Source organism: Caloenas nicobarica, chromosome 1, assembly GCF_036013445.1.
Source record: "Caloenas nicobarica isolate bCalNic1 chromosome 1, bCalNic1.hap1, whole genome shotgun sequence".
Taxonomy (NCBI): Eukaryota; Metazoa; Chordata; class Aves; order Columbiformes; family Columbidae; genus Caloenas; species Caloenas nicobarica.
In genome coordinates this window covers 152228246-152242163 of record NC_088245.1, presented here as the reverse complement: position 1 = coordinate 152242163, position 13918 = coordinate 152228246, and the positions used below count along the sequence as shown (strand labels likewise).

At 43.5% G+C, this 13918-nt stretch overlaps 1 protein-coding gene across 1 annotated transcript; it reads left to right on the top strand.

The window, feature by feature from the left end:
* Positions 1-2013: 2013 nt before the first annotated feature.
* On the top strand, positions 2014-13606 carry F10 (coagulation factor X). The gene is made up of 8 exons (XM_065647304.1): positions 2014-2092; positions 4458-4618; positions 6116-6140; positions 8809-8922; positions 10033-10173; positions 11011-11261; positions 12057-12174; positions 12966-13606. Exons 1-8 carry the CDS (start codon positions 2023-2025, stop codon positions 13511-13513), a joined length of 1428 nt encoding a protein of 475 aa, XP_065503376.1. The 5' UTR covers positions 2014-2022; the 3' UTR covers positions 13514-13606.
* The last annotated feature ends 312 nt before the right edge of the window (positions 13607-13918 follow it).

Sequence of the window (13918 nt, the reverse complement as noted above, 5' to 3'; positions counted from 1 at the left end):
TAGAAATACATTTATGCTTCTGGCTTTCACAACTTCCTATGCTGATGAGTCTTGTAATATAATGATGCAATAGCATAAGAAATAGAGTTTCTTTTAGCTTATATTAAAGTAGCTTTCTCCTACAGTTGCAGTGGCAATAGGTAGATTTGAGAGGGAGGAACTGTAGAGAGCTTCCAGAACAAGAAAGCTGGGAAAAGGTTAATTTCACATTTACAAATCTGCTATGAAAACTTGATTTTAGTCTTCTTGCAACAAGCGTTATTGCAGTAAGGCTACTATGTGTAATATTTAACCCTATACTTATGAGCAGTGAAGAATACCACTGATTTAATCTTATCTTTGCCTTGGTATTATGCTCATTGATAAAGAATAGAGAAAATGAAATGGAATGTTTGTTTAATCTGTCATCCAGTATAATCTAAATTGTACTCTCTGTCCTGAGATCTAAAACCAGAACAGAATAATTGCCTGACCATCTGCAAAACACTTGCCAAAGACCATTCTCTAAAGTCTTAATGCATGAAAACACCATCAACTATACAATTAAAAAACGCACCTTCTAGCCTAGGCATCAAACCAGTGAAAAAGTGAGGGAGATCATGGATAAAACTGACCAGGACATTAGAAAATAGTTTAAGTATCTTACACTTTGGATTAATTCAAATCATGCTGTATATCAACTCAATCACAAAAGCTTATCAGCAAATAGGACACTTAAAATTGACCATACTCTATTACAGGAAAACATTGACATTATATAGTACATATGCCACGTAATACTGAACATCCTATAACTTGTTTTCTGACATAGAAGAATAGAATACTATTCATTTAAGTAGTGAACTGAATTGGGAAAAGCAGCACATTCCAGCGACCAGAGAAGCAAGAGGTCTTACAGTATGAAAACATACACCAGAGGTTCTTATTACTCCTTAAAGGAAAACACATATGCCAGCAGAATATATTCCCAGGAAGGTGACTAGGAACAGTGACCAGCAAATAAAACCTCATTTTCATTGACATGAGGCACTCAGCACTGCAAAATCATCCCTGCAGACCCCTCGAGCTAGAATAGTTTTGGGTTTTCCATGCTCCATAGGATGATTTCTGCTCTGTAATGTTCCCGTGTAAATACTGACATTTATGAACAAATCATTGTCTTGCAGAAAAAGGCTAAAATGCAGAAAGAATACAACCAGTACTAATGGCTGCACAGAGTGACTTTTTTCAAAACAAAGCTGGGGTTCAGGTATATTTTTGATAGAACAGTCTGTTTAAGCAAGTCAAGAAGATGAAGGAGACCCAATGGCAGGCTCTTGAAGCACCAAAGGTGTGGCCTCCTCAGCGCACAGAGACCTCACTGGGCACAGCCAAGGGAAACTCCCCAAAAAAGGGGAGATGGAGGCCACGTGAGTGCCAGGCCGAGGTCACCAGGCCCTGGGTGTTGAAAGTGTGGAGCCAGCAGGTTATAGCATTGGGATGTGGGAAATGCAGGTGGAAGCTGCCAAGGCCAGCAGATGTTTTGGGGTGGGAGCCCGGCTTTGCCCCTGTTCAGCCTGGCACTGAGCCCCGCACCTGCTGGCACTGGACGGGGCAGTGCTGACCTCAGCTCTGGCTCATTGGAGTGATGGTTCACTTATTCTCCCCTGCAAATAACATAAAATTACAAATGCCGGCTTCTTTATGTTCAAAAAGAAAAGAAAAGAAAACAAAGAAAAAACCAAAACAAACAAAAGCAAAACAAAACAAAACAAAAAAATTAAGAAGAGCCTCAACATCAGGCCGCCACCCCAGGCTGAGAGATCCCGCGGCGGGTTTCCCCCTTCCCCGGCGCTTCCGCTATTTCTGGGCAGGGTGAAGCAACGCCGCTTCAGTCTCTCCCTGCCCGAGTGGGGTGAAGGCTTCGGCTCCCGTCCCGTCCCGTCCCGTCCCGTCCCGTCCCGTCCGGTCCCGCCGGCCGGCGGCGCGGTCCCGCAGGGCCGGCAGCAGCAGCAGCAGCAGCAGCGGGGGCTCCGCGCCACCATGGCCGGCCGGCTGCTGCTCCTCCTGCTCTGCGCGGCGCTGGCGGGCGAGCTGCGGGCTGAAGGAGACGGTAAGGCGGCACCTTTGCTTTTTTTTTTCCCCTTTTTTTTTTTTTTCTTCGAGGTGGGGGAGGTTGTCCCACTCCTCATAGCTTTTGGTGGCTACCGGGGGAACGCGGGAGGCTGTGGCGGGTCGTCGCTGTGGGCTGGGGTCTCGAATCTCGGGTGCATAAGGGGGACAGCCCTCCCTCCGAGGGAGGGGGCCCTGCCGGTCCCTGCCTGTGCAGGGAGCCGCGGCGGGGGACGGGAGCGTGCACCCCAAGGCTCGTCTTCTCCCGGGGGCTCGGTTTCCAAACCGTCTGCACCTGTGCCGCTCCTCGCACCCCGCCGAAAACTGGGCGAGCTACGGCTTGGGGGCAGGCAGCTCCCAGGGGGCACCTCGGGGTGCTGGAGCCATGTCCCGCAGTGGTGCCCCAATACCTTTCCCAGGCTGCTGCCCCTTCCTATTTCCCCCCTATAAAATGGGATTGCTGGAGGACAGCTGCCCTGGCAGCCTGAGGTGCTCAAGTCCATGAGGGGAAGGTTGGCCAAGGCTGGGCTGGGTGCACTTGGCCATGGAGGGGCAGGAGGAAAGAGGGGAAGCACATCCCCCCACCCTCTGTCTGTGCCACTAGGGTCAACACCAAAGTCCGGAGCAGCACCAGCCAAGCGGCTTTTCAAATGTCGTGAGCTCTTCCTTCAGTGAGGCAGCCCGCTTAGGCTTTAAAATGAGGTCTTCCACAGGTTTCTGGAACCTCCTACTTCAATTGACCAATGCCTATTGTTCCTTGATGTCTCCAAAGAAGGAAGCATGACAGAAAGCTTGGGAAAGAGAATGGCCAGCCTCAGAAGACTAATTGGCTGGTTCGAGTTTACAAAAACATCCTCTTACATGGGCAATGTGGAGGCGAAGGAATACAGAGTCAATAACCCCACCGGCTGCATCCTGTCGCTTTCCTGTCACTGCAGAGGGGGATTTAAGGGCAAACAAGATAGCGGGTGAATGAACTAAAAGTTGCTGAGCTACAAGTTGCAAACACTTTCTGTAAGTCTTCCTCGCAAGGAGCCTTTTCAGAACAAGTGGGACACTAAAGTACTCGTGGGCTCTATGGGATCAGTTGATAAAAACAGCACTGGCCGATGCATCAGTTTCAGTGAAAGCAGAATAAGTCCCCTCTGTGTCCGCTTAGGGGATATTAGGCTATATGATTACTATCAGCAATTTTATTTATTGCTGAATTGAGCTGCATGAAGAATGCTGCAGAAAGTACGTGCAAACTGACCACTGAGTAGGAGCCATTGGCCTTGAAGTCCCATCTGCATCACTGTCTTGCACACTCCAGTCTGTCATTGGAAAGCATTTACTCTCTTTAAATTCCAGGTGTTTAGAAGATAAGTGCCAGCTTCCAAACTCTGCAAACCTTCCTAGAATATATGCTTTTTACAGGGTAATTGGCAATTTATTTACTCCAGTGTTGTTTCTATTTTTGCTATCTGGTAATGTGTGCACAAGTCACTGGAGAGTAAACAGTATTGTTCACACAGCCAAGTGGCTGAGCTGAGTTTAATGTCGCTGAGGCTTCAGTTTAAGTCAACAGCTACCTGCATCTTGAACTTGAAGGCAGCAGGTCTCACAGTTCCATGACACCAAGCCTTAAAAAGAATAAACCAACCCAGCAAATTGACCTCAGGCTGTACTTTCCTGCTAAAACTGATTTTACTTCTGCTCTTTGTTAAAGCTTAGAACACAGCTTCCTTTGCTCTACCTGCACACATACCAGTAAGGGAGGAATATTTTTGCAGGCAATTGGGAAGTGTAGTTAAGAGGGAAGGAAGACCCCAGGGTAGCACAGTGGGATTTGGGGTGGTGAAGGGCAGAACTCATACATGAGCTGGACTGTGAGACAGCTTTTCCCATCTGTCAGTGGATAATTTACTGCATCTTGAGTTTGTGTGTCATTTAGTTTTTGCACCACAAGCCCCTGGAGCAGGTGGTGGTGTTGCCTGGTTGTCAGCTTTAAAACCAAATCAAGGAATGCTGTCTCCTTGGCCTTCAGGGAAAGGCATTCTGTTCAAGGCTGGAGTCTTGAGCAGAAGCAACAGAAACATAAGCCCTCAGCAGCAACCTGCATCTTCTTATTTTCAAGACTAAAACCAGTAGAAGTTGGCGGGGGGGGAACAGTTTGTCCAGGAGCTGCTGATTCTCAGAGAGAGACTGCACTCAGAGATCCTGAGATCTGTTGGTGTGTGTGAGGACTGACCTCACAGGTAATGTTGCTTACAGGTAGAATGGTGAGAGAGTCTATTTTGGTTTTGTTTCTACTTCACTTATTTCTAATGACTCTTTACTATGACCAAATGTTACCTGACACCTGTATAATTTTCTCTGTTGTCTAGTATTCATCAAGAAAGAAAATGCTGACAAGTTCTTGGAAAGAACAAAACGTGCAAACTCTTTCTTGGAAGAATTGAAGCAAGGGAATATTGAAAGAGAATGCAATGAGGAGCGCTGCTCTAAAGAAGAAGCAAGAGAAGCCTTTGAAGACCAGGAGAAAACTGTAAGGATGAACTAATATGAAACATAGGTCTATATGTTAATATTTCATGCTTACAAAATAGTATTGAGGTCTTCTGCACTGGGGTATCAAAACTCACAAGTTACTCCCAATTATATAACACGAAGAATAAATAGTGGTTTTGACTGTAGTTGGAATTGCCAAGGCATAAATATACAATAACAGTCTTAATTTGGCCCTGGCAAGGACACTCCGTGTTAAAGCCTTCATTCTTTTATCTGTTCTGATCTGTTTAATTGCCATTGTGAGTTATTTGACCTTTAAATGGTTTGATACTACCCATCTTAGAAATCTGTTCACCCTGTCTGGGTGGCATAGCTGAGTCTCATGACCACGTTGAAGAGCTCTTAGGTGGAGAGTCCACAGGAAGGTTGAGAAGGCAAATGCTGACATGGAACTTCATGGGAGAATTTTGCCAAACTTATCTGAAGCAGCTTTGCAGTGCTTATCATTTTGTGTCTCTCTTTCCAGCATTTGAATAGACAGAATGTATCCTGTGGACATTTCTTATATGCCTTAATGGTAATTTGCCCACACAGAATGAAGTTTGTATGTGTGACTCTTGTGTCACCTGCCCTACCCTGATGGCTGCTTAACTTTAGACAGAAATGCGATCTGCTTGCAAGCTCAAGGGAGACTTAAAGAGATGGAGCAACTATGGGGTTTGGGGTCAGCACAACAGGTAGTATTTGAAAACCTGAAGTGACCTGGTGGTGGAGGGGAGCTGGGAACATTGGCTGTAGCTATGTGGCTGTTTAGAACAGCCCTGAAACTGGAGCTGAGGTCAGGTTCATTTCACTGTAGCGTTACTTTATGGCCAGAATGTTCTTGGGGTGGCTATGAGACAATCTGGGTGGGGAGCCATGGGTTCATCACCAGGGTACTTCAGAGTATAAGGGTTGCTGATCTATAGTAGAAACAGCAAGGCCTGTTCTGCCTGGTGACCAGCTGCCACTGAAAAGGACTGTCTTGGACAGACAGCATGCCTGGAGTTCTCTATGCAGAGGGAAAGAACACAAATCAGGCAAAATATTTTTAAATCTCAGGATTCCTGAGGTCCTGATTCATGGGGATCTGGAGAGGGGGAGGGAGACTGAGAATTTAGCATTGTGGGAATGTCAGTAAATTCAGTCAAAATTGCTGGAAAGATACAGTTATGCAAGAAATCAAGTGCCTTATGTGGAGTGAGTCACATTAGGAAATCTTCAAGGTGTTTTAGATATTTCTGAAAAATGCATGAGACTTGTTTCTGTAGAGCTGGGCACTATAGGTGGCTCATATGGTTTTAATTTATTAAATAGTAATAGCAGGCTGCAAGGCATTGTATGTGCCTGTAACTTAAACATTTGTTTTAACAATTGTTATCCACAAGTATCCTCTGTATGAAAGCTCAAATATTCAACTATTTTTCTATAGAATCCAGTAATTCTCATCTAACTCTGTCTTCTTTTATTCCCCTTTTCCCACACGTACCTGTAGGAGGAATTCTGGAATGTCTATGTAGGTAAGAAACACTCTGCGATTGTTTAGAGAATTAAACTGCCTTATTGCAAGGTTTAAAAGGACACACCACTTAAGTAACCACTTCCTGCTCCCTTGCTGCTTCTCTTTTCACCATGGGACACCCTCACTTTGTGTTGCCGCTGAAGAAGGAATCTGATTTACTGCCTTGCTCTTGCCTGCACCCAGTTGCTTCGTTCAAAGGCAAGGTTCAGCTGCCTCCAATTGCTGGGATGATCTTTGTCCTCTCAAAAAAAAAGAATAGCATCCCTTTGCACGCAAAGGACAGTGAGGAGCAGAAATTGGGTGTATGACTCTGCCGGTCAGTTGTCCTCCAGAGGGGCAGCTGGAACTCAAGATGCAAAGAGTCATAGATGAGGGTGGCACTTACATGCTGTAGCCAACCCAAAGTATTAAACTGTGTCGCACAGTCGCTTGCCAATTTCCTGCCACCTTCCATGCCAGAGTGTTGTTGATTCTTGTATTATAGAGCATTTTGTGTGGTGTGTTTGCTACAGAACTGTTTGACATTCAAGGAAGATATGCAGGTAGATTAGCAGATACTATCCATCAGTCTTTTCCATTCTTCCTGAGGTCTGAGTTGTATTTATTAGGGTTCTAGTGTTTGCAACCAGTATGCAAGGACAGATTTTTAATGTATTAGTGTTTGCTGACATGTTCTCCTGAAAGTATGTGTCCAGCTTGTGTGTTAGGAGGAGTACCTCAAAAACGTTGACCACAGACAGCTCAGCTTTGTCTTTTGGAGTCTGCAGAAAATTGAAGACAGTTGCATGAAGATGCAAACTCACAGTCTAAGCAGGGGGTGAACTCTGCAACCTACGGGCTGAAATTTCAAGCTGCGTCAGTGTTGCAGTGAGCAGGAGCGGAAAATTTCAAATCATTTCCTCATGAGAATACCAGCAGCAGAACATCAGCACCAGTGGTCTTAGCGGAAATGCCAGTTTCATACATTTTAAACCACAAACCATGAATGCTTTATTGGTGTTCAGAAGTATTGAAAACTACAGCTACCCTCAGCCAAGTCACTAGAACAATTTGTTCTCACTTCCTAAGTAGGGGATTCTGCAATGCTTTTCTGCAATATTAATATTAAACTCATTACCACAGCAGCAACTACAGTGTAGGGAAAAACTAAGCAAGTATGGTTTCTAACAGTAGGATGCTGCTAAGCTAAGACCACTGCAGAATGGAGTGCAGAGGAGGCAGAAACCAGGAGCAGTGCTACAGGCTTTGGGTCTGCCTTGCTTTTGGTAAATGGTTGTCTCGCCTCCCCTCTGTTGAGGATGGGCATCAGTCTTCAATGCCACTGTGGTGGACCATGCAGATGCAGCATTTGGAGCACTGTTGGTTTTGGCCATGAGCAGGTACATAAGGGATGTTGAGGTGTGGGTGCAGTACACCAAGCCCCGCAGATGTACCCTGTGGCAGATAAAGCTGCAGCAGATGAGGTCACAGGCCAGAGCCACCATGCAGGTGGGAAGCTGGATCCTCAGGATGAGCAGCTTCTTGCATCTTGTCTCCTCTGTGGGCATTGCTGTTCTTCCAGCTGTTCCAAACAGGAGCAGAACGGGTGGTAAAACACAGAAATTTGAAGAACATGTTATCTCAACCAATGAATTATTAAGCAAGTGTCACTTCTCTGGATATCCTCCTTTTCTTATTGAACAGTGCAGAAGAACCCAGCAGGATCATGTGGTGAGTGAACAAATCTGTCACAGCAGGTGACAGGATGGGAGAGACCATCACAGTGAGCATCAGTGCAGGAGTGAGATACCTTTGTGGGGGTGGGAGAAGGGGCTACAACATGAAACATGCTTCCAAATGCAGTGCAGCCTCACTGTCCCATATGTGAGTTTGTGAGATACATGTGGCTGGGGAGCTGGAGTCAGGTCAGCCAGGTGTGTCCAGGTGGCAGAAAGGAAGAAAGGCTGAAAAAATAAGTTTCAAATGTGGGAGCTCCCAGCATAAATGTAGGGAGTGTGATGTAAGAGCTAATGTTTTTAAGCTCAAGCACATACCTCGATGGATAAAATGGGACAATTTTGGTACTGTAAGCACCACAAAACAGGAATTTGGCCTGCACACGTGACTTTAACAGGGCTTTGTAAAGCATTTTTTGTTTTAATTTGTTTATCTTCTGATTAATAAGCTGGTGTCAGTTTATTTAAATGAACAGCACAGCAGGCAAAAGACATGCACAAGGGATGAGATGACCTTTAAAGAAATAAAAGTTGAGTTGTCGTTATTATGCAGAAATTGTAGAGAAATGCAAGAGGCCAAAAGGTTAATATTTTTAGACGGTAGTTGCAACATAGAAATGTCCTGTCTGCGTTTACAACCTTCATTGTAAATGGTGTGTACTCTGACCATGAGGTATTACTTTATTTTCCTACCAAAAAAAGGATTGTGTACAAGCTGTTATAAAGTCGCCACCAAAACCAGATTGCAAAACTGAGGATGTGTGTATGAATCATTGCTGGTTTGGAATGATTTCGTCTATAGTGTTTGTTCCATCTGGAATGTGGCAACTCATGGGACATACGTTTTAAAAGAAAGGATGAAAGATTGTTTATTAACACTATCACCCCTTGAGAGTTCACTGAAAATGCTTACACTCTTACAATACTTTGATTTTTTTGTTTGTTTTGTAGATGGGAACCAGTGCAGCTCAAATCCTTGTCAGTATGGTGGACAGTGTAAAGATGGAATTGGTTCCTACACTTGCTCATGCTTGGATGGTTATCAAGGCAGGAACTGTGAATTTGGTAGGTTTCTGCTTTAGAGAACTGTGGCAGTGAATTTCCCAGGGAGCTGAAACACAGAGAGTTAGCTCTTTCTTAATGAGCATTATTTGCCTCTTGGAAAAATGCATAGAGTAGGATGGCAGTCAACAATGAGTTGGAGGACAGTGCCAGAAACAGGAAGCCCTAGTGGCTCTACAGCTGGATCGTGTTAGTGAATACTCCAAAGCTGCATTTGCTCCAAAGAAAGCCTTCTTAATTATGATAGTGCCTCGTTACATGAACTTGAAGCCCCAAAACATGATGGTAAAACTAAGAAGCACAGGATTTGTATAACTGATATCAAAGAGCCTTTATTGCAAGCTCAGAAGTACAGCCTCCCTCCTCAGCTCACAGCAGTGAAGAAGCAAAGAAAGCAGATTTCAGTAGACAATGCAGAGATTTTTTCAGTTTTGCAAGGAATATTTTTTTTGCATATAAATCCTTCCTGAGTGTGACTTCTGTGGCATACAGCTGCTACCCTCATTATGTCTCTGCAGCGGGTATGGCTAGCCAAGAAGTAAGAGGGGAGGGTGTGGAACTGAAGTTCAGACACAGGACTGGGGGGAGTGATGAGGAGTTGCGCTTTTTAAGGCAGGAGGAGGAATCATGTGAGGATTTAGATTGGATATTAGGAACAGTTTCTTCAGAGAAGGGGTTGCCAAGCACTGGAATAGGGTGCCCAGGGAAGTGGTTGAGTTATCATCCCTGTAAGCGTTTAAAAGACGTGTAGATGTGGTTCTTAGGGACATGGTTTAGTGCCAGAGTTAGGTTAATGTTTGGACTCAATGATCTTGAGGGTCTCTTCCAACCCAAATGATTATATGATTTTATGATTTACAAATATCTGGACTCCTCTGTTAGTGTTTTATTCATTCTTCCACTGTCATTTGTCTCTGCTTTTTTAAGCTCACCATGACATGGCCACTGGGCCCACATGGACTTGGCAAGTGTGTTTCATGTGGTGGATGTGAATGCATTGTATGAGATACAGATCCTGTTTAAAAAGTGCAGTTTAATTTGGTGAACTTAAAAATCTCCTCTCTGAAGTCAGTGTTTATTTAGAGTTTTTCTCCAAACTTTCCTCTTTCACAGTGATACCAAAGTACTGCAAAATAAACAATGGTGACTGTGAGCAGTTCTGCAGTATCAAAAAAAGTGTACAGAAGGATGTTTTGTGTTCCTGTGCAAAAGGGTATGTTCTAGCAGAGGATGGCAAACGCTGTGTTTCAACAGGTATGGAGCCACGTAATAAACAAATAGCAGTGGTCTTTTAAACCATCAGTGTCCTACATGACAAAGATTTAACACTGAGACCAAATGATTTGATTTCCAAAGCCTTCCATGTGTGAGGGCATGTGATGGACTATCTGAATCTGGCTGGTTTGGAACCCTTTCAAGGTGTCTCTCACAGAATTACCTGAGTAAATTCTGCTGTTGACAGGAGAAAAGCGATTGTATCTCATTTACTTGAACACTTACACTCCACAGAAAACAGCAGCTCACCAAAACTTTTCTGCTTCAGATTTCAGTTAACCTAACAAAATAGTAACTGATGACATTAAGTAATTACGATTAATGCTGTTTACATTTGTACACTTTTGTTGTATTTCAACAAACCTGGGGGGAGGGGTAAATCAGCCATATACTCATGATGTTTGGTTTTATATCCTTTATAACTAATAATAAATTACTGTCATGAACCATATTATTCCTAAAATAAAACACTGCACTCTGTTTCCTAATTAAGATGGTTTTAGTAAGAACAGGTACGTGAATATAGCATGGTAAACAATTGAAGATAATGTTTTAAACTTTAAATAGTTGGAAAACAGTGACACACAAAACAGAACACAGAGACTGAACCTATGGACAAGTTTTAGGACTACGAAATGGCTTTCATTTTTCAAACCATCTGATCTTCCTCTGTTGATGCATATGCAAGGTTCTGCTGGTGTTTTGAAAAGAGAATAGCTGCATTAACTGATTTATTGTGAGATGGTGTTGTCAAGGATTTTGCACTTGTGCTGGTGTTTCTGTCTTTCTCTAATTTTAACATTCTTCCCTTTATAGTCAAGTATCCTTGTGGAAAAGTTTTTGTGAAAAGGAAAAAAAGGTCGGTTATTTTGCCCACTGATAATAGCAGTGTAACCAGTGATGAAGACGTCTATCCCACAACTGGAGCCAGTCTGGAGGAGGACTTTGTGACTACCACAGAAAGCCCAACTCTCCGTCCTGGCAATGAAGCGAGCGGCAAGACTCCCTATGTCGATACCAGGATAGTAGGTGGTGATGAGTGTCTTCTTGGCGAATGTCCATGGCAGGTAAATCTGGTGTTTGTGCTCTGTAAGTGGAACGTGTTTCTGAGGGAAAGTGTGCAATTGTTCGTTTTACCTGGTTGCCTTCTGAATGTTACCCATGTAGTACGACATTTGTAGCAGGAGGTAGCTGAATTGTGTGAACCTGAGCACTGAGATGTGCTGTTCTGCAAACTGCAACCTTAAAGTTTGAAATTAAGGGCTTTGTGCAATCTCAGATGGTGCTGCTTAACCTGTCACCAGAGAGGGCTTTTGTGTCCTGCTGGCCTACCAGTGCCGTTTTTGCACATCATCTTCCAGTTCTGCCTGCTAGCAGTCCGTTTAGGTAGCATGTCAGTAAAGCATGCATTTGCTTCACAAATACGTTTTCATATCTAAGTTATCCTCTTGAGTTTGGACCAGCTAAAATGAGTTCCTGTATTCAGGACACTAAGTAGGGGTCAAATGGGAACAGAACTCAGACAGGAATTTTTTGGGGTGGCATGTCGAAGGGATGAGGTGATTTGGGGACTGCACTCCCCCTGCTCAGTCAGTGTCTTGTTCCTAAAAGATGTCACTCAGCACTGTGAGGTGACGTGGAAGCCAAACAGCTACGCCATGTAAAGACAATTGAGACTCTGTAGCGGCACATGCCGGTCTGTAGCATATGTGTGTGTGCGTGTGATAATTAGAAGACACCTGTGGAGCAGTACATGTTCTAGTAACAAGCATGTATGTATTCTGCAGAGAAATCAATTACTGTTTATATCTCATTGAAGTTAAACTCTTCTTAATTCTGCAGTTACCTTTTTTCTTTCGTAGGCTGTTCTGTTAAATGAGGAAGGTGAAGAGTTTTGTGGTGGAACTATTTTGAATGAAAATTTTATACTTACTGCAGCTCATTGCATGAACCAATCTAAAGAAATCAAAGTGGTTGTTGGTAAGTGATTATTGTACTCCTGTGATATCTGAGTATGTGTTGCAGATTAATCCTCTGTGCTCTAAATCTCATGTGAGATGTACTCCTATTACTTTATTTGTTATGGTTTGTTACTTTGTTGGTGGTGGTTTGCTATTTGTAATTTCTTGTTATTGCGGGAAACCTGCTTTGTAATAAGAGGGGCAGCTGATGTGGAAGGTGATAATGACGCATCCCTTTCTTCTTTGCCAGCTAATTGGAAGTGATTAAGAACAAAGGTTCTCCAAGTGTTGGCTAGCATTGTGTTCATCCAAGTAGTGCTTCTTCAGAAAGCTTATCATTCCTGGCCCATCAGAAGCATGCGGATTTGTTTCTGCAGGGACATTCAGGAAAGCTGTGACACATGGACTAGAGGAAGAGGAATTATGACTGCTTTATTTCTGAGGCATCAGATTAGCACAATTTTTTATTTGCACTGTTTTAGTCTTGACTCGGACCAGTTTCTCTTCCATGATATAAACCACACCCAAGCTCCTGTAAGAGCATCCACCCAAAGCTGCGTTAGTTTAGCTGAATTGGTTTATGCTTTTCTGTAAATTGGCACAAAAATCTCCATAAGGCAAAAGCTCAGAAATGAAACTGCTCCAGGTGCTGCTGATTAACATTGCAATACATTCTTAAGTTTACTTGTACGGTATAAAGGCTTAGGCAAAGCGTTAGGAATGGGTATACTACTCTCCTCCTTTCTCAAGGTTGTTCTTAATTTCTTGTGGTCCTTCCATATTAACGACCATTTTACTACTCTTGCACAGGTGAAGTGGACAGAGAAAAGAAAGAACAGTCTGAAACGATGCATACTGTGGATAAAATACTTGTTCACACTAAATACATTGCCGAGACTTACGATAATGACATAGCCTTAATAAAGCTGAAGGAACCTATAACATTTTCTGAGTACATTATCGCAGCGTGCCTCCCTGAAGCAGACTTTGCTAATGAAGTTCTGATGAACCAAAGATCTGGAATGGTCAGTGGCTTCGGGCGTGAATTTGAAGGTGGACGACTATCCAAAAAACTGAAAGTGCTTGAAGTCCCCTATGTTGATAGGAACACTTGCAAGCAATCCACTAACTTTGCAATAACAGAAAACATGTTCTGTGCTGGTTATGAAACAGAGCAAAAAGATGCTTGTCAAGGAGACAGTGGAGGTCCCCATGTAACCAGATATAAGGATACTTATTTTGTTACTGGAATTGTGAGCTGGGGAGAAGGATGTGCAAAGAAAGGCAAATATGGTGTCTATACCAAACTGTCCAGGTTCTTACGCTGGGTAAGAATGGGCATGAGACAAAGCTTGTAGTGGTGTGGCTTTTGATCCTTCGATTAGCTACAAGATGCAGTTTCTGTAATGGCAATTTTTTTTTTGGTCCACATCTGCTAAAATTGTTTTGAGAGCTGATTCCTTAAAGTTATGGTGCTGCTTCTTTTTGTTTTAGTCCTGGCATTAAGCATGTATACGTGGACTGCTGGTGGTGTTTTGAATTTGGGCAATGAGGGACTGTCCCCAAACAAAATTGATGTTCAGTGGGGTCTTTTGTTTGCTTGTTTGGTAATTTCTATTCTGCCATTTTGATTCCTGTCTGTTTCCCCAAACACTTCCACCAGAGGTTCCTGGACATAATATGAACCTTCACTAATCATGATGAAAAGTGGGAAGGACAGGATTGCAGTTAATCCTCACATTGCAAGCAGCTGTCTCAGGAGG